Raw genomic sequence first — 21014 nt, 5'->3', positions numbered from 1 at the left:
GGCATGACTCCTGGGGATGAGTCTGGCCCTAATATAGTACATCGACAACACATTCCTGACCAAAAGAGGAAAAGAAGCGTAATAAAATAAGCCATCAGTGGCTAAGAGAGATCAAATAGAGTCAAGAGGCTATTCTGGAGGCTATTCTTATATAAGTTTCAGTCAGATAGTGCTAATTGCCATGGTTTGTTCAACCCCAACCAACGTCACTCTTAGGTGTTCTTGAGAACACTCTGGGTTCGAACTGAGATTCTGTAAAAAATTTCATGCATTAAATTTGTTGTCCTGGAACTTACAGTGTCCAGAGGGTTCCCAGGCTAGAAAAATCACAAAACACAGAGTGACCATCTTTTCCAAGATTATCAACTAATTATACATCCTATTTTTTTTTTAATATATATATATATATCCCCCTATCTTTTGGTGTCACTACCCCTTCTAACATGAAAAAGTCAAAACAGGCATTGCCTAAAGATCCCTATAGATGGGGAAAAGGATCAGAGACAGAGGAGTTATAACAGAGAAAAATGAATCACTATGTTGTTTCTTCTAGCCCCCAGTGTTTTGGAGCAGCTAGAGGAAAGAATCTGAAATAGTGTAATGGTAGCCCATAACAAACTCTGAAATCTGTTCTGTAACGACTTATTGAAGTGTACTTTGAAAATTATTGGTTTTTCTTTCTTTTCTTTGTATATATATTCCACAATAAAAAATTTTTTTAATAAACAATGTTAATTAATGGAGGAAAAATGAATATAGTAGCTTTATATCAAAACTAAATTTCTTGAACTAGAAACAAATACTTAATGTGGTTCCATAAGTGAACATCCTTGTTTTGGGGAATATACATGGAAGTATTAAGGTTTCAAAGAGCATAATGTATACAACTACTCTCAAATGCTTAGAAAATGGAAGGACAGACAGTAGATGGATAGGTAGATAAAATGATATGGCAAATGTGGCAAAATGTTAAAAGTTGGATCAGGGTATCTGGGTGGAGTTGGAATTGGAGTTCTCAATTGGATTTTTTATTATTTTGCAACTGTCCTCTAAGTTTGATACTATTTCTAAATAAAAAGTTTAAAAAAATGTTTTTCACATGAGAGTATTTGAGGCTCCATGGTTGGGTAAACTGCTCCAGTTCATATAATTGAACTAGACCTTAAACACAGTTCTTTCTGGTATCAAAGATCATGCTCTCCAACCAGTTATTCCTTCCCTCAATCACCTGAGCTCCAGATACCCAAAAGAGTCTCTGACATTAAAAAGATGCTTAAAACTTCCGATCAAGATGGAGGCTTAACAATGTGCGCATTTTATTCCATGCTCCAGAACAACTACTAAATAACCAGAAACAGTACAGAACAACACCTGGGGCCACATCAGTGACCGGACACACAGCGCACCCCAGTCTGGACCAGCTGGACCAGCTGTGAGCGCCCCCAGAACCATGAGTTCTCCAAGTTGCGGTGGCTGGTGCCCCTCCCCCACAGGCTGCTTCCCAGAGGGGAAAGGAAAGAGACTTTACCAGCAGCAGGGGCTGAGCACAATCAAACGCCAATTGTGGAATTAATTAACAAATTCTGACTACTAAAAATAGTCCCCCAGCTCAGGTGAATCCGGTCAAAGACGAGGTCACTCGTTTTTGCCCCAGTGCCAAGGGGACAGGGCTGACGGAAAAAGAAAAAAAAAAAAAAGGAAGGAAACAGAGGTTTTTGTGGATGTCTTTCTACAAAGGATTGATTGCCTTTGGATACAGCGGCAGGACATTTCAGACTGCAACTGCTGCAGGCATAGGCAGAAACAAGCTTGTTTGAGGGCTTGTCTGCAGCCTGTGACTTCCCCAGGGGAGGGGTGAAGCCCAACTCAGGTGAAATCCCTCCCTCAAGGAATTCAGGCCCCCAGGGTTTGGAAATTTGAAGCCATTAAAACCAGCCTACAACCTCTCCTCTGTCTCCACCACGCCCCCAGCAGGGAGAGTCTGCCAAAGTTAAAGGTACCGTATCAACTTACGCTGGTGGGACCTGCAGGCAGACAAGCACCACATACTGGGCAGGATAAGAAAAACAGAGTCCAGAGCCTTCACAGGAAAGTCTTTCAACCTGCTGGATCTCACCCTCAGGGAAAACCGACACAGGTGACACTTTCTTCCTGATAGGAGGCCAGTTTGGTCTAAGAAAATCTGGCTACCTAAGTAGGCCCTCCTAAATGTGGGGGAGGAAAGGCACCATACAAGCAGGGCAAGAAACAAGAAAACAAGAACTGAAAAATTCTCCTCTGTTAAACAAAACTTAAGCTAGAAGTCCAGATAAAGCTGAACTGAATGTCAAAGAACAGAGAGAGACAACAAATTCATCCAGCAAGAAAACCCTAGGTAAAAGAAGTGAAAGCAGTCTCCAGAATAAACTAATTAAGGTAATTAAATGCCTAGACACCAGCAAAAAATAACAAATCTTACTAGGAAAACTGAAGATATGGCCCAGTCAAAGGAACAAACCAACAATTCAAATGACATACCGGAGCTGAAACAATTAATTCACAACATACAATCAGACAACGAAAACCTCATCAAAAACCAAATCAATGAATTGAGGGAGGATATAAAGAAGGCAAGGAATGAACAAAAAGAAGGAACTGAAAGTCTGAAAAAACAAATCACAGAACTTATGGGAATGAAAGGCAAGGTAGAAGAGATGAAAAAAACAGTGATAACCTACAATGGTAGATTTTGAGAGACAGAACATAGGATTTCTAAACTGGAGGACGGAACATCTGAAATCCAGCAAGAAGAAGAAAATATAGGGGAAAAAAAATGGGAAAATATGAGCAGGGACTTAGGGAATTGAAAGACAATATGAAGCGCATGAATATACATGTTGTGGGTATCCCAGAAGGAGAAGAGAAGGGAAAAGGAGGAGAAAAACTAATGGAGGAAATTATCACTGAAAATTTCACAACTTTTATGAAGGACTTAAAATTACAGATCCAAGAAGTGCAGCATACCCCAAAGAGAATAGATCCAAATAGACATACTCCAAGACATTTACTAATCAGAATGTTAGAGGTCAAAGAGAAAGAGAGAATTTTGAAAGCAGCAAGAGAAAAGCAATCCATCACATACAAGGGAAGCCCAATAAGACTATGCGCAGATCTCTCAGCAGAAACCATGGAGGCAAGAAGACAGTGCGGTGATATATTTAAATTACTAAAGAGAAAAACAGCCAACCAAGAATTTTATATCCAGCAAAACTGTCCTTCAAAAATAAGGGAGAAATTAAAACACTTTTAGACAAAAAAATCACTGAGAGAATTTGTGACCAAGAGACCAGTTCTTCAAGAAATACTAAAGGGAACACTACAGACAGATACAAAGACAGAAGAGAGAGGTGTGGAGAAGAGTGTAGAAAGGAAGACTATGAGTAAAGGTAAAAAGAAGGAAAATTAGATATGACATATAAAATCCAGAAGGCAAAATAGTAGAAGAAAGTACTACCCATGCAGTAATAATACTGAATGTTAATGGATTAAACTCTCCAATCAAAAGACATAGTCTGGCAGAATGGATTAAAAAACAGGACCCATCTATATGCTGTCTCTACTCAAAGGACACGAGGCCAAGGACACAAATGGACACTTACACACCAATGTTTATAGCAGCATTATTAACAATTACCAAGAGATGGAAACAACCAAAATGTCCATCAACAGACGGGTGGCTAAACAAACTGTGACATTTACATAAGATGGAATATTATGCAGCTGTAAGACAGAATAAAGTTATGAAGTATGTAACAACATGAATGGACCTTAAGGACATTATGCTGAGTGTGATTAGCCAGAAACAAAAGGACAAATAGGGTATGATCTCACTGATATGAACTGACATTAGTGAATAAACTTGGAATATTTCCTTGGTAACAGAGACCATCAGGAGATAGAAACAGGGTAAAATATTGGGTAATTGGAGCTGAAGGGATACAGATTGTGCAACAGGACTGAATATAAACACTCAGAAATGGACAGCACAATATTACCTAACTGTAATACAATTATGTTAAAACACTGAATGAAGCTGAATGTGAGAATGATAGAAGGAGGAGAGCTGGGGGCATAAATGAAATCACAAAGAAAGATAGACGATAAAGATTGAGGTGGTATAATCTAGGACTGCCTAGAGTGTATAATAATAGTGACTAAATGTACAAATTTAAAAAATGTTTTTGCATGAGGAAGAACAAAAGAATGTCATTACTGCAGGGTGCTGAAATTAGATGGTAATTAATATTTAAAAATTTCAACTTATATGTGATACTAAAGCAAAAAATGTTTATTTGGTACAAATTTATATTTTGACTAGTGCACCTCCTAATATAACTTATGTAGATAGTTGGTTGAACACCTTAAGTACATGGAACTTTGGGTAGGATATGAGATTTTGTTGGTTTGTCCAGGTGATGCCCTGATGAATCCCAGAGTGATTTGATCAGTGAGTGGAAAAGTATTTGCAAAGTCCCCTTCGGGGAATGGTGAGAACGGGGGAAAACTCAACTTCCCCAAGTTGAATTCTTGATATTCTCACAAGTAGTGTTGGCAACCAAAGCTATAGGCTGAGCCCCCAGTCTTGGGGTTTATTCATAGGAAACTTAACCCCACAGGGGATAGGTCAAGCCTACTTAAAATTAGGCCTAAGAGTCACCCCCAAGAGAGCCTCTTTTGTTGCTCACATGTGGCCTCTCTCTCCAGCCAACACAGCAAGCAAACTCACCACCCTCCCCCATCTACATGGGACATGACTCCCAAGAGTGTGGACCTTCCTGGCAACGTGGGACAGAAATCCTAGAATGAGCTGAGACTCGGAATCAAGGGATTGAGAAAAACCCTAGAATGAGCTGAGACTCAGCATCAAGGTATCGAGAAAACCTTCTCGACCAAAAGGGGGAAGAGTGAAATGAGACAAAGTGTCAATGGCTGAGAGATTCCAAACAGAATCGAGAGGTTATCCTGGAGGTTATTCTTATGCATTAAATAGATATCACTTTGTTAGTCAAGATGTAATGAAGAGGCAGGAGGGAACTGCCTGAAAATGTAGAGCTGTGTTCCAGTAGCCATGTTTCTTGATGATGATTGTATAATGATATAGCTTTCACAATGTGACTGTGTGATTGTGAAAACCTTGTGTCTGATGTTCCTTTTATTTACCTTGTAGACAGATGAGTAGAACATATGGAATAAAAATAAATAATAGGGGGAACAATTGTTAAATTTAGTTTGAAATGCTAGTGATCAATGAAAGGGAGGGGTAAGGGGTATGGTATGTAAAATTTTTTTTTTTTCTGTTTTCGTTTTATTTTTCTGTTGTCTTTTTATTTCTTTTTCTGAATTGATACAAATGTTCTGGGAAATGATCATGATGTTGAATATGCAACTATGTGATGATATTGTGACTTGCTGAGTGTATGTGTAGAGCGGAATGAGCATGTGTTGGGAATCTTTGTTTCTTTCTTGTAATTTCTTTTTAATTAATAAAAAATTTTTAAAAAAAAGATCCTTAAACCATGCCTATTTATTGAATGACAGTATCTATGTCAGGCACTGTATAAGGACCTAGTTAATGGGAGAGGCAGACACAGACTCACACATAAGTATCATTTCCAAACTTTTATGTTTGCATTTTGAACCTAGACATAAAATTAGTAACAGAAGCATAGTCAAATTTGGGGTTTGTGGATTAAAAAAAAACCCTTCAAATTTTTTTCAGGCACACAGAATCAAGAAACTCAGTGACCAAAAAAGCTATCGCTTATGAATATTCCAACATGGAAAACTAGTTATTTCCCAAAGAGAGGAAAAATTACTCACTATCTTCTCCTCCTTCAGAAAGTAAGACAAAACACTTTGCCATTAAATTTATGCTCTAAAAAGCCATCCAATGAGTCAATCTGAAATAATACTTTCACTTAGTTCTAGAACTTCTAAGTTCTGACATGCAAAATCACAGGTCTCCCATATCTTGCTCAACTGATAAAGGAGGGCACATTCAATTTTAACTTTAGATTTCAAATTCTTGTCCAAGTGAGCAAAGGTGAGAGACTGAAGAAATATAATGTCCTGCCTTCTAAGTATCTCTTCAGGTTAAGAAAGGCAAAAGCGTGTCATTTCAAAGCATAGGAAAAATTTGGTTAGTGTGGAGTAAAATAAATTTAATCTCCCTAAAAACAGTCTACTTCAAACCTAACACACTTTTCCTAGCTACCTATAAAGCATTTTCTGCTATTGTACGTGGAGCAAGAAATTAGACTATTATATAACTTACAACAGCATGTGATGGGTGATCGAGGGCTGAAGTTTCCACTGACAGCTCTTTCAACCACTGGCCCTGTTTAACTTTCTAGCTTTCAAGAACTCAGTGATCTGACGCCAAAGTTCCAAACACTAATGACTATATTCCAATGGTTTGACTAGGAAGATGCACACATGAAAGCTATTTAACTGGTTAGGCTAATTAGTGTTTCTTCTTCCTGGTAAAACTTCAATGGGTCAAAATTTAGGAAAAAGACATATCTACCTGAGATCTCTTGGTGTCACTAGGCAGAAGCAAACTGCCTGTATTCACATTAAATGTCCGGGTCTTGGTTTTCACTGGTTCATTTGTTTCCCGATAAAGCCTCACTGGATGAGGCTTGAAAGCCTTCTGGACCATGTTATAAATGCTGACAGTGAGTGCTATATCTTTGCTGAGCTTAAGCTTCAACCTGAAGGAGAGAAAAATAAAAAAACAAGGGCTGAAAGGCTGTGCTTTCCTATTTAAAATTCCTTCATGGCACCCATGCCTTAATTTGTTTTATGCTCTTCAATAATCCTAAACAAGGTCTTAGAATATAAATATGATGATTTTAATAATATAATGGAATTTGCTATAATACAATTTCAGGGTCTATGCCACAGAATTTATTTTCAGAATATAGTATGAAGTAAAAATAATAATGTACCACAATAAAAATAATGATGTTCGTTTTTTACTGTGTTGCTCAGAGTTTTGTTTGAATATGCTGAAATTAGTCGAGTCAGTTTCTGTTGCTTGGCACCCAAGAACTTCATTATTGTCCCTTTTACAAATGAATACACTGTGGTTCAGAGATGTTATGTAACTTTCCTGAGGCCAGACAACTAATAAAACTGGCTTTCAACGCCCATTTTGATTCAATGCCCACATACTTTTCCATAATGACGTACTACTCCAGAGTTATTTACACCAACACATTAAGCAACAATCAGGACCTCTTGAAAACATATTATATAGTAATGACAATGTGCAAAAATATTTATAATTTGACACTGTGAAAAAAAGGTGTCATACAAAAACAACCTATGTTACATTCTTTTCAAGCATACATGGATCACTATCCAGGACAGACCATACGTGGGGCCACAAAACAAGTCTCAATAAATTTTAAAAGACTGAAATCATACAAAGTATGCGTTTTGGCCAACCAAAATTAGAAATCCACAATAGAAAGGAATCCTGGAAAACCCCAAATACTTGGAAATTAAGCAGGACACTTCTAAATGACCTATGAGTTAAAGAAAAATTTTTTAAAAAACCCAAAAGGGAAATTGAAAAATATTTTGAACTGAATTAAAATTAAAAACAACATATCAAAATGTATAGATAAAAAAGTGCTCAGAAGGACATTTATACTTGTAAAAGTTTCAAAAATAAGAAACACCTTAATAGCTTAATTTTTGCTTAAGCTTAGTAGTGCTTAGTAACATTTATTTTAAAGAAGTGACTATGTTTAAATAAGTTATATCTAGTTCCAAGCTATACTGGTTCTCACAGTAGAAAAAACATTGGTTTGGGCCAGAGCCATAAACAGAAATTGTGGATCTTAGAGCAAGCACCTATGTGCCTTCAGATGTGCCTTCAGATCAATCTGTCAATGTACAATGAGCTCACAGCTAAGCATTCGTAACCAAACAGTGTTACTAACAACATCAACCATTTGGTAGCTTCCTACTTTAATTACTCTATTTAATTATTCATTAATATTAAACTCCGTTGTCTGAAGGCTACTGAAGGAAAGCTAACAACGAAATGTTAAAAACCACAAAATCATCAAAAGTAATTTTTTAATAGTTGTTGTGCCCTCTAAATTTTAGTGTCCTGGGACAAAACACTGGTTAACTTGGTCCACTATGACCTCAGGCTTCAAGTGACCTTCGTCCTATTTCTAACCCAAAATAGCAAAATTCATTCTCTTCCTATCCCAATTTAAATTTTCAGGTTTATAAACTAAGGCACCTTTCAACCCTGGAAACATCACAATTCTAAGTTATGATAAAGTTCCAGGATAACATCATCTGGTTTATGTCATACCTCGGAAAGGAAAATGTGGAAGCCCCTGTACAAAGCAAGTTGCTTAATATGTTTAACTTCATCTGAAATGTTTTAAAGTTAATAAACATTACTAGGAAGTAGATATCAACCTACCTCAAAGGATGGTCATAAAGATTAAATGAGTTAATTAACAGGCCAACAAAGAACTTAGGACAGTGGCTGCCACACAGTAACCAGGCCATAAAATAATGCTATGATTTGATTTTAGTAAGAAAAAGCTTAATAAGTTCTCTAGACCCAAAGCATCGTTAGTTCTTTAACCTCAGGTCTATTATTGTTCATATCAAGTAGTCTATAGCCACTCTTAAAAAAAAAAAAAAGAATAGCTAACACTTATAAATAATTACCATGTTTTATAAGCATGAGGCCTAAATTATTCTATTTAATCCTCAAAGCAATACTATGGAGAGGTATCACTGTTGTTTCCATTTTACTGAGGTTAAGAGGAGTTACTGTATGCCTTGGCCCAGGTCATACAGTGGAGGGGTTGGAACCAGCATCTGACCCCAGAGCCCTCATCTAATCATGACTTTACCCTCGCTTTCATCCCAACAAAATGTGTGGTACATTTCCAAACTGTACTAACAACAACATCCCATCATTTCAGGACAAAGAAGACATGATGGGGGCACTTGCTCAAAGAAAGAGAAAACAGTTGCTAGGGAGAAGAGGAGAGCAATCACAAAATCATAACTGCAGCAAGGAGCTGATTTGTGGTCTCTTCAGTTTCAGGGATTTTCTAATAGGACTGACTAACTCTCAAACTGCTAAAAAGTCACCAATCGTCATGACCCCTATATTAAGGAAATTAGTCTAAAATGAGAACCTGGCACTCTTTAGGAAGGGACACTGAGGAGTGCTTAGGATTCCAATATTAAGAGCCTCTAAAAGAAAAAAATCCAGCAGTCTGGTTCCTATTACTCTCAAGTTTATAAAAACTCAAAATAAAACAACTTAACAATACTGACCAACATTTGAGTTTTTGTTACATACCAGGCTCTATCTTATAAGTGCTTTTCATTTACTCCTCACAACAACCTAATGAGGTGGATATTATTGTTGTCTCCAATTTACAGAGGAGATGAAATCAGACAAAGCTCCTGTGAGTGTGACTAAGGATACTGTTAGACCACAACTGTTCACCCCAAGGAAACGGAGGGTTGGGCTATTTTTGGAGAAATAACGTATCAGTTTTTTCCAGAGTAAGAAAAGAAAATAGCTGGTACTATCCCGAAATAAAGCAACACAGTGAGGCAGAGTTAAGCAGCTAGGGAGGTGAGAACAATGTATTGTTTATGATTCCTTAGGGGATTTGTGGGCAATTTTTAACCCAGGTTAGTACACACCTGCATAGCATGCGCTTCCTGGTCTCCTTGGCTCGAACCTTCCTTAAGAGGTCTTCTAGCTTACTTGACTCTGCAAAGTGAACCCCTATGTCTTCATCCTCTGCTATGCTGATCATATCTCTGTAGAAGACAGATATATCAAAGCCCCCACGCTTTCTCAAGTGCATCAAGTCAAGGAAGATACCTAGTACAAGGATAGAAAAAAATCAAAGAAAAAAATCAATTTTCTGCCCATGAGAATTTTTTTCAATTAAACTCAAACATGGCTTTGAAAAATTCCCAAAGAATAAGATCGATTATTAATATTTGCAAGACTTAAAAGAAAGTTGCTAAGATGAAACTATTAAAGTCAGCATTACCTGATTCAGCAACTGTTAAAAAAGCTGAGAAAGTAATCAAACTTTGATTAGAGATGTGAATGAAGCCGATCTTGTTAAGACTAAGGTAAATCAGAATATTGGGTAAAGAATAATTTGGCCCACACTTTCAAACTTCAACCTTTATGTGAGAGCAAAGGGAGAGATGTTTATTTGGTGCAAAATTTATATTTTGGGTAGCACATTAATTTAACTTGTATGGTCAGTTTACTTAAACACCATAATTAAATCGAATTTTGAATAGGGCACAAGATCTTGTTGGTTTGTACAGGTTAGTGTGATGCCCTGATATAGCCCAGAGTAATTTCAGAAGAGCATAAAAAATATTTGCAAAGTTTCCTTAGATGACTAGGGAAAAAGGAGGAAATATTCAACTTCCCCATCTGGGGAATTCCTGATATTCTCACAAGCAGTGAGGACAACCAATTCAATAGGCTGAGCCCTCAATCTTGGAGCTCACCGCTATGACGCTTATTCCTGGAAAGGAGAAGCTAAACCTACTGATAATTGTGCCTAAGAATCACCCCCAGAGAACCCCTTGCCGCTCAGATGTGGCCTCTCTCTCTAGCCAACTTGGCGTGAACTCACTGCCCTCCCCCACTACCTGGGAAATGACTCCTAGGTAAATCTCCCTGGCAATGTGGGACCTGACTCCTAGGAATGAGCCAGGACCCAGCATCACAGGATTGAGTAAGCCTTCTTGACTGAAATGGGGAAGAGAGAAATGAAACAAAATAAAGTCTTAGTGGCTGAGAGATTTCAAACGGAGTCAAGAGGCTATCATGGAAATTACTCTTATGCATTGTATAGATATCCCTTTTTAGTTTATGGTGTATTGAGTGACTACAGGGAAGTACCTGGAACTGTTGAAGTGTTTTTCAATAGCTTTGATTCCTGAAGATGTCTGTATAACTATATAGCTTTTACAAATTGACCATAAGATTGTGAAAACCTTGTGTGTGATGCTCCTTTATCCAGAGGAGTAAAAAAAAATGGGTAAAAAATAAATAAATAATACTGGAAGGATAGGGATAAAGGGTAAAAAATTGGGTAGACTGAAATACTGGTGGTCAATGAGAAGGAGGGTAAGGGGTAAGAGGTATATGAGTTCTGTTTTTTTTTTTCTTTTCATTTCTTTTTCTGGAGTGATGCAAATGTTCTAAATATGGTCATGGGATGAATACACAACTATGTGATGATATTGTAAACCACTGATAGTATAATATGAGTGGACTGTATATGTGTGAAGATTTCTCAAAAAGAATATTTAAAAAAAAAGAGAGAGAGAGAGAAAGTTGCTAAGCAAATCAAGCACTCTAATGACTTCAGTCAATTTATTCAAATAACGACCATTCATGGTAGTATTAAGTCCAGAAAAGCTCGCTCTAGTAGAACCCTTTAGACGGTTAAAAACATAGCCATGTTCAGATGTCTCCCCTAACTTCACTTCATTCTTTCATTTTACTCTGAATGCTGAAAAGCAAATGCTCGACATCAGCTACAAAGAAATAATAAAATTAAGTGCCAATTCAAAGTTCCTAGAGAGACTGAAAAAAAAAATGGAACTATTAGACTTCTCCACCTAGAAAATCCCTGATACTCTTTCTAACATTAGGGACTCCCAAGTTAATAGGCCAAGTCCTTGAACTTGAGACTTGCTCTTAAGAAACTTATTTCTGTAATGGGAAAGCTAAGCTTATCTATAATTATACCTTAAAGTCACTTCCGGAGAATCTCTTTTGCTGCTCCACATGGCCTCTTTCTCTCTAAGCTCAACTTTGTAAGAAAACTCATTACCCTCCCCACTAGATAGGACATGACGTCCAGGGGTGAGTCTCCCTGGCAATATGGGACATGACTCCTAGGATGAGGATGACCTTGACATCGTGGGATCAACAATGTCTTCCTGATCAAAAGAGAGAAAAAGGTACCAGTGCCTAAGGAGTTCAAATAGAGTTGAGAGCCTATTCTGGAGGCTACTCTTATGCAAGCTTCAGCTAGATACTGCTAATTGCCATGGTGTGCCAAGCCCCAACCAACAGTTTTCCTGAAAACCCTAAAGATACCCTGAGCTTTATCTGGGTATTCAAAAGTTTCACTCACTAACTTAATTTTTCAGAAACTTAAAACTTCTAGATTGTTCCTATGCCAATTAAGCCCTGAATTTCAGAGGCACCAGTCTATCCAAAAACATCACCTAGTTACATCCTCCTACCCCATAATGTTGACACCTCTTTTCAACATGAAGAAGTAAGAATGGTCATTGCTCAATATCCCTGAAGACTGGGAAAAGGATCAAATGTGAGGGAGAAGCTATAACAGAAAAGATAGAATCTAACAAATGATTATGACCATTGAATCACTATATTGATATTTCTTGTTTGTGTCTGGTGAATTAGAACAGTTAGAAAGAAATATCTGAAATTGTGGAACTGTAACCTGTACCATACTTTGAAATTTGTTCTATAACTACTTATTAAACTTCACTTTGAAATTTATCACTTTTCTTCATATGTTATATTTCACAGTAAAAAATGTTTTTAAAAAATTAAGTTCCAGGGGTGTTAGGGTAGTTCTGTGGTAGAATTCTCGCCTGCCATGTGGGAGACCCAGGTTCAATTCCTGGCCCATGTACTTCCCAAACAAACAAAAGAAACCAACAAAAACAACAAACAAACAAAAAATTCAACAAATGGTGCTGCAGTAATGGAATACTCACATGGAAAAAGAATGAAATGTGACCCCGCCATACAGCATACAAAAAAAAGAAATTAAGTTCCAATTTACAAGAACAGGAAAATGCCCACCTGTGTCACGGAGATCACAGGCTTTGGTCCTCGCACGGCTAGCTTTGGCACTGTCATTGCCGTGGGGATTGTCTTCATTGGTGAACAGCATGATCCTCTTATGACTCATCTTGAACTGGACATCACTAAAGAGGTTGGCACAGACCCACAGTGCTTCACTTAATGAATAGTCTGATCCATGGCCAATTAGGTCTTGGAAATGTTTTTCTCCCTCCTGTCCCTTAAAGCGGTCAAGCTCTAGCAGTCGCTTAGCACCTGATCAGAGGCAGGGGGTCAAATAGATAGGAAATCAGAAAAGCATTAGTGGCTGTTTTTACCACAAGGTTACAGAAGAACCTAGGGTCCCTTTCTCACTCCAGAGCTGTTTAACTCATGTAATGAAAGTCCGTATTCCAATAAGAAGCCCCTTCTGCAAGGAAAGCTTAATCCTGCTCAAGATGTATCTGCTTCCTTCTCTATAGCCCTCTTTGTTCAGGGTAGTGATATTTTTCAGTTAAGAGAAAAACCTTATCTTAGAATAATACTTACCTGGATTATCCAACTCCTGTAAGACATAAATATTTTTGAAATTCACTGAATTTTTGTCTTTCTCCGTACCATAGAACACAACTGCCAAGAGATCCCGATCACTGCTTATGATCTTGTTGGTGTACACACTCTGGATACACTGAAAATAAATTAATATTTAACTACTTACCATTAAACTTAAGCTCTATAAGTCACCTTTACATGATAGGTTCTCAATATATATTTGCTGAATTTGTACCTGGCACTAGAATAAGATGTGGTCTCTACCTCAAGAAACTCACAAATCAATGCAAATGATGGGGCTATATATCAAGCTGTAACAAAAAGCAGAGGGTACTAAGTATAAGCAGTCCTCAGCACAAGGAATCAGGAATTAAAAGCACGTGTCTGCTCAGGGAGTGAACTACGCTATAGGGGAAAAAATGTTTCTTCAGAAAGTTAAACATAGAATTACCATATGATCAGGAAATTCCATTTCTGGGTATATACTCAAAAGAATTGAAAAGAGGAACTCAAACAGATTCTCGTACACCAACTTTTTTTTTTTTGTCTTGGCACATACAAACTTGGGGAATCGAACCCAGGTCTCTGGCCTTGTGCACCAACTTCTATAACATCACTATTAACAAAAGCCAAAAAGTGGAAACAACCCAGGTGTCCATCAACAGATGAATGGATAAACAAAATGTGGTAGAGACATAACAATGGAATATTATGCAGCCATAAAAATGAATGAACTCCTGATCATGCTACAATATTAATGACGGAAACTTGAAGACATTTGAATGAAATAAGCCAGCCAAAAAGGACAAAAATCATCTGATTCCACTGGAAGAAACATCTAAAAAGCAAATTCATGGAAACAGTAAGCAGATTAGAGGTTTACCAGGGACAGGAGGGAGGGGAGAATGTGGAGTTCTTCCTTAATAGGTACAAAGTTTCTGTGTGGAGTGATGAAAAAGTTTGGGTAAAGAATAGTGGTGATGATAGCCCAGTACTGTGAATGTAATTAATGCCACTGAATTGTACACTTAAAAATGGTTAAAAAATGTAAGTCCTGCAGTAGAATCAGAAAATATGAATTTGAGTTCTACTGATACAACTTAGTTGGTTGAGTTTAGACAAGTTAAACTTAATCTCTCCTTGAGTATCCTGATACCAGGAAACTGATTTAACATATTTTAAAAATTAAAAGGGGGCGGGCCACGGTGGCTCAGCAGGTAAGAGTGCTTGCCTGCCATGCCCCAGGACCTGGGTTCGTTTCCCGGTGCCTGCCCATGTAAAAAAAAAAAATTAAAAAGTTTACATTTCTGGTAGGCATATGTGACCTGAAAATAAGTCTATATAAACTAACAGCATCCTTTGGAATAAACTTTGCTTAATTCCATAATTAAAGACCTCATTATTCCAGTCGCAGGAAAGCCTAACCACTAGTATAAATTACTGTCAGCATCTGATAAATCAGTTTCTCAAGAGTTGGTCAGTCCTTGGGGGGCTGATCAATACTAGGTGCACTGAAAAAATTAAGTTTATGTACCTGCAAAGTTGAGGAATAAACTAATCATGGTGACTCCCTCCATGTCCTGCCTGTGCCCCTAACCAGCTGTGGTAGTCTGAATTATGATCCCTAGAAAATCACATTCTTAATCTTAATTCCATTTCTGTGGGTGTGAATTCATTGCAAATAGGACCTTGTGAGGATGTTATTTTTAGCTAAGGTGAGGCCCACCTTGGCTAAAAGGAAGGGTATTAATCCTTTTGCTGGCAGTGTTATAGAGAGAGCCACAGGCAGGGGCTGGAAGCAGGAAGTCAGTGGGAATCCAGAAGAGAAAGGAGAGGACAATGTCATGTGATTGGAAAGCCAAGGAACTCAAGGATTACTGGCCAGCCAGAATGCTACCAAGCCTGGGAGGAAGCATTCTGAAACCATGAGCCAAAATATTCCTGTTGTTAAGCCAATCCATTGTACAGTATTCGCCTCAGCAGCCTGGAAAAAGGAGACAACAGCTTTCCTCCACAGCAATTTTCTCCTTACGTGCAGAACTTATATCACACCTAGTCCTTGACAATAATCTGCACGGTAAGTAGTCATTTCTATAAACATTTTAATCTACGATTTAAGTACTCCATAAACGTTTACAAAAGTTTGGGGTGGGTTTCTATTAAGTCCTAAGAATTAAAAAACACAAAAACTAAAATAGAATTTTAGAAAATACTCCTTCATTGTTTCTTATCATATACATTCTACTCATCTGTGAATTTCTCATTTATTTGCCACACAAAAACACTTTTTCTTCTGAGGACTTTAGTCTTCACAGGCTCCATGAGCCGTCTGAAATTATACGTCGAACTATGGGAGAATCTTTTTGGGGAAAGGGTCCATAGCTTTAATCATATCCTCCAAGAGGTCCATAAGCCAAAAAGGCTAATGCAGTGGTCAAAGCACAGTCTCCAAACCAGCAGCATTAGCATCACGTGGCAACCTGCTGGAAACTACCAATTTTGGGCTCCACTAGATCTAGACCTACAGAATCAGAAATTTGAATTCTGGGAAGAAGCCAGCAACATGTGTTTTAACAAGCACTGCAAGTGATTCTCTGCCGATTAAAGTTTGAGGAGCACTATTTTAAAGTAAAGGGTTTTCTGGGTATTCTTTTCTTATATGCAAGATATTCCGATTTGCCAACTGCAAGAATTGTTCGTGTGCAAATAAATTAGAACATGAAAAGTTTCTGGGTTCCAAACTCTAAAAAGATGTAACAGAAGATACACAAATAAAACTCTGAAATTTCTTCTCTACAAAGCACACAAAAGTAACAGTAATCTTTTTCAAACACAATACTTGACTTCCAAATATCATTCCTAAGAGGACTCACCTCCACACCATGATTAGCAGAACTTTCCTTCTTCTTTTACATTCCTATCTCTGCAGAAGGAGGAACTCCACTTCTACTACCCCACAACTAATGCAGAAGGTGAAGGCAATGTATTCCTAGAGTCTTAAGTTCAAATACAGAATAAAATGAGCCTGTTCTTCAGCACTGCTATATTTTTCAGCTGCATGTATATGGAACTGACCATCATTTATTATTCACAAAAAAAGTTTTTGAAAAGCCCATGTTTTTATGGTGTCAATGCTTTTTTTCTGGTATGTTTGTTTATTAAATATAAAAGTAGTCTTACCTGGATGCTCATGTCAAAAGGAGTCAATTCATCTTCATCCTGAGATTCAAACATGGCCCTTGAGGCATCGACCAAGAAAATCAAACTGTCTCTTCCTGAATATTTATATTCTCCTATGGAGGAAAAAAAATAGAGAGAAATATTTGCTTTTGTGCTTATATTCTTCATGTTTTTCATCCATATAAAATAAACAGAGAAAAACCCATAAAACAAAAGTATAACCTAAGGAATTATCATAAGGCAACACACTTAAAACCACCAACCATTGCTCATGTCAGGAAATTAAATTTTGCTAGTCACCCCAGAAGCTCTCCATATATTTTCCCTCCCAGCCACAACTTCCCTCCAACAAGAGTAATCACTATCCTGACTTTTGGTAACCATTTCCTTACTTTTCTCTATAGTTTGAGGATCCAAGAGTAAATCCCAAAACATGAGCTTTGTTTTGACAACAAAAAAGAGTCTTTGAAGCATCTTAATCCACAGAATCCACAGAAGCCTCTTAATCCAAAGGAAATAATCAATCTTTGTTCCACTGCAATTTATCTGATGATGAACCAGTGTCATGTAGTTTCCCACATTCTAGAGTTTGCTAGCTGCATTATGTTGGTGTAGTTTAGCATATTCTTCTATCCTCTATATTCCTTATGAAGGACCTAGCAGCTTATTCAGATTCAGGGATTTTTTTTGTTGTTGGGTTTTATGTGACTACATCATATATTATGGGTTTTTCATGAAAAGACATATGATGTCTGGTTGTCTCTTTTTGACACCTTTGCTTCTTACTACAATAAATTTAGTTATCCACCTCTCAAAAAACAATATGGCAAACTCAGAAATGGACAGCTCAATACTACCTAACTGTAATACAATTATGTTAAAACACTGAATGAAGCTGAATGTGAGAATGATAGAGGGAGGAGGGCTGGGGGCACAAATGAAATCACAAAGAAAGATAGATGATAAAGACTGAGATGGTATAATCTAGGAGCGCCTAGAGTATATAATTGTAGTGACTAAATGTACAAATTTAAAAAATGTTTTTGCATGAGGAAGAACAAAGGAATGTCATTACTGTAGGTTGCTGAAAATAGAACGTAATTAATATTTTTAAATGTCACCTTGTGTGAGACTAAAGCAAAAAATGTTTATTTGGTACAAAATTTATATTTTGACCAGTGCATTTCCTAATATAACTTATGCAAACAGCTTGATTGAACACCATGAGTACATGGAAACTTGACAGGACATGCAATTTTGTTGGTTTGTCCAGAGTGATACCCCAATGAATCCTAGAGTGATTTGAACAGTGAATAAAAAGTACTTGCAAAGTCACCGTCAGGGAATGGTGAGAAAGGGGGAAAATTCAACTTTCCCAAGTTGAATTATTGATATCCTCACAAGCAGTGTGGACAGCCAAAGCTATAGGCTGAGCCCCCAATCTTGGGGTTTGTTCATAGGAAACTTAACCTCACAAAGGATAGGTGAGGCCTACTTAAAATTAGGCTTAAGAGTCACCGCCAAGAGAACCTCTTTTGTTGCTCAGATGTGGCCTATCTCTCCAGCCAACACAACAAGCAAACTCACCACCCTCCCCCTGTCTACGTGGGACATGACTCCCAGGGGTGCGGACCTTCCTAGCAACATGGGACAGAAATCCTGGAATGAGCTAAGACTCAGCATCAAGGGATTGAGAAAAACTCTAGAATGAGCTGAGACTCAGCATCAGGGGACTGAGAAAACCTTCTCGACCAAAAGCAGGAAGAGTGAAATGAGACAAAATAAAGTGTCAATGGCTGAGAGATTCCAAACAGAGTCGAGATGTCAGGATGTTATTCTCACGCATTAAATACATATAACCTTGTTAGTCAAGATGTAGTGGAGAGGCTGGAGGGAACTGCCTGAAAATGTGGAGCTGTGTTCCAGTAGCCATGTTTCTTGAAGATGATTGTATAATGATATAGCTTTCGCAATGTGACTGCGTGATTGTGAAAACCTTGTGTCTGATGCTCCTTTCATCTACCTTATCAGCAGACAAGTAAAACATATGGAATAAAGATGAATAATGGGGGAACAAATGTTAAAATAAATTTAGAGCAAAATGCTGGTGATTGGTGAGGGGGAGGGGTGGGGGGTATGGTATGTATGAATTTTTTTCTGTTTTCTTTTTATTTTTTTTCTGAATAGATGCAAATGTTCCAAGAAATGATCATGATGATGAATATGCAACTATGTGATGATATTGTACTGATTATATATGTAGCATGGAATGATCAAAAGTTATGAATGTTTGCATTTGGTGTTTTTGGAATTAAAAAAAAAATTTTAATTAACCAAAAAATATATATATGGCAATATGACTATGTACCAAGAGACTTAAACACAATAATTCCGTCTTTGAGCCAATGATTTGACATTCACGGGAAAGCCCTTATGCAATTTACCACAATATTGCTTTTTATTAAATAAATTGAAATAAAATATCCAACAGGAGGTAGAATGAATATAGTATATTTAAAATGAGTTATACAGACTAGATACATAGTTACGTGAATTATATTTATGATACAACAATAAGGGAAAAAGAAGAACAAAATTATATAAATGAATAAGACTGGAATAATTTAAATGCAATTTTATTGAGATATATATTCACATACCATAAATACTTGATAATTTTAAAAAGGAAAACTGTATGTGCACTATAAAAACAACTATATGAAAAAATAAGACACAAAGAACAACAGACATACGTAGTTAGGAAATACTCAAAACAAAAGATATACGTAGAAGTAGATTCGCAAAATGCCCAAATGCATTTTGTGGTTTTGTTAGATGGCACACTATAAAGATCACAGTAACTCGTTTCTTTTTTTTATTTTTTTTATATTTCCTGTGTTTTCTCACTGTTGATAAAAATATTTTTTAAAAATTTCTATCCAGGAGTTAAATCAACCAGAGTGTAGATTACATGTACCTCTTATTTTTCTTCGTCCTCTGTGTTACTGTGTTGTATGAATACACTCCCAAACTCAGAGCTATGGTGATGGAAGGACTTTTCTGTAACTAAGTTGTTAACATTTACTATTTGATCACTATGGTTATTGTATTGGGTCCTGGAATGAGTAAAACTACTTTCCTGGGTGAAAGATCTTATCTAAGCCACTTAAGACAGGAGACAATACCCACCGTCATTACTGGGGTTCAATAAGTACCTATTTACTAGAGTCCGGCTTAAGTTTCAAGCCAAAAATGTTCCACAGGCTGGAGTTGGACCTGAATAAAAGAGCCTGGGGGAGCCCTCAAAATTCAAAGGAAGAAAAGTATTTGAGATTATCTGGGGAGAGAGAAGAGGGCAATTAGACAGCAAAGGCCACCCAGAAGATGGGTAAATGAGGTCTTTGTAACACACACAGAACAAATCGTACTTTATGGTTAAGTCCCTTACCACCAGCTTCAGCGCCCTCATTTTGTCCTTCTTCTTCTTCTTCATCTCCCTCGTTTTTGTAATAAGACTCCCACCCCGACATATTGGTCACTAGGGGAAAGAAGGTTTACATCAGGGAGAAGAAAATTGAAACAGAAAAAATATCGACTCCTAGCCTCCTTTGAGATTTGTCCCAAGGGTCCAGGGTTAGTCGTGAGGAATGCGGATGATAGTTTCTGCCGCCTCAACAACTCTCGGTGGACAAGTGGATATGGGGACCATTCGAACATCAGCCTCATTTTAACAATCCTTAGACGCTTCGAGGTCAGTGCTGGGCCGGCGTGGCAGCTCCGGTCGGTATGCTGGACTGCTCGAGCCCCTGAGGATCTCGTCCCGTCCCGCCCCCGCACCACTTGGACTGTGAGGGCTTCCCGTCCCGGGATAATCCTCGCCCCCAAATCTACCATAGCCCCTCGGCCAATCATGCCCAGTGGGGTCACGCAGGCGGGCCTCAAAAGACTGAGCACCGCCTCCTCGAGAAGAAGGAACGGAGTCAAGAGACTATCTCTACCTCTCGGGTCCGAGCACTTCCGACCGACGCCACACAGCAGTAAGGGTTGGAGGGGGAGTGAAACTGAGTAAGCGAAGCAAAACGACCCGAGTCCTGGCCCGCGAGCAACATACACGGAACACATGCCCTTTTCCCCTACCTTTGGCGCCGAGACCACAGCAATTTAGACAGAAGGTGAAGCGCCGTGCATGCGCAGGCCCCAGCGCGCACGTTCTCTTTCTCTCCCCAAATCAACGCTCCTTGCGTCACCACGCACAGCGCGCACTTTCGTCAAACGGACAAACCCACACCCACAACCTACTTTCCATAGATCTGTAACTCCAACCGGGTCCTCGAAACCCCGCCCCCTCCCGGCGAGGCCCCACCCCCGCCCATCA

The 21014-nt window shown here is 38.2% G+C and overlaps 1 protein-coding gene across 3 annotated transcripts in view; it reads right to left on the bottom strand.

Annotated features, from left to right (window-relative positions):
• The window catches only part of XRCC6 (X-ray repair cross complementing 6), a 39201-nt gene extending 18234 nt beyond the window's left edge, over positions 1-20967 (bottom strand). Inside the window, exons 1-7 of one of the 3 annotated variants that reach the window (XM_077169004.1) lie at positions 20777-20967; positions 20088-20177; positions 16640-16752; positions 13457-13595; positions 12929-13183; positions 9745-9928; positions 6566-6752 (exon numbers count right to left, since the gene is read on the bottom strand). In XM_077169004.1, the coding sequence (XP_077025119.1) occupies positions 6566-6752; positions 9745-9928; positions 12929-13183; positions 13457-13595; positions 16640-16752; positions 20088-20169 (960 nt within the window). In that variant the 5' untranslated portion in view covers positions 20170-20177; positions 20777-20967. The other 2 variants (XM_077169002.1, XM_077169005.1) reach the window with 2 other exon arrangements.
• Positions 20968-21014: the final 47 nt, after the last annotated feature.

The sequence above is a fragment of the Tamandua tetradactyla genome, chromosome 7 (genome assembly GCF_023851605.1).
Source record: "Tamandua tetradactyla isolate mTamTet1 chromosome 7, mTamTet1.pri, whole genome shotgun sequence".
In the NCBI taxonomy this organism is placed as follows: Eukaryota; Metazoa; Chordata; class Mammalia; order Pilosa; family Myrmecophagidae; genus Tamandua; species Tamandua tetradactyla.
This window is presented reverse-complemented; position numbering and strand designations above follow the sequence as displayed.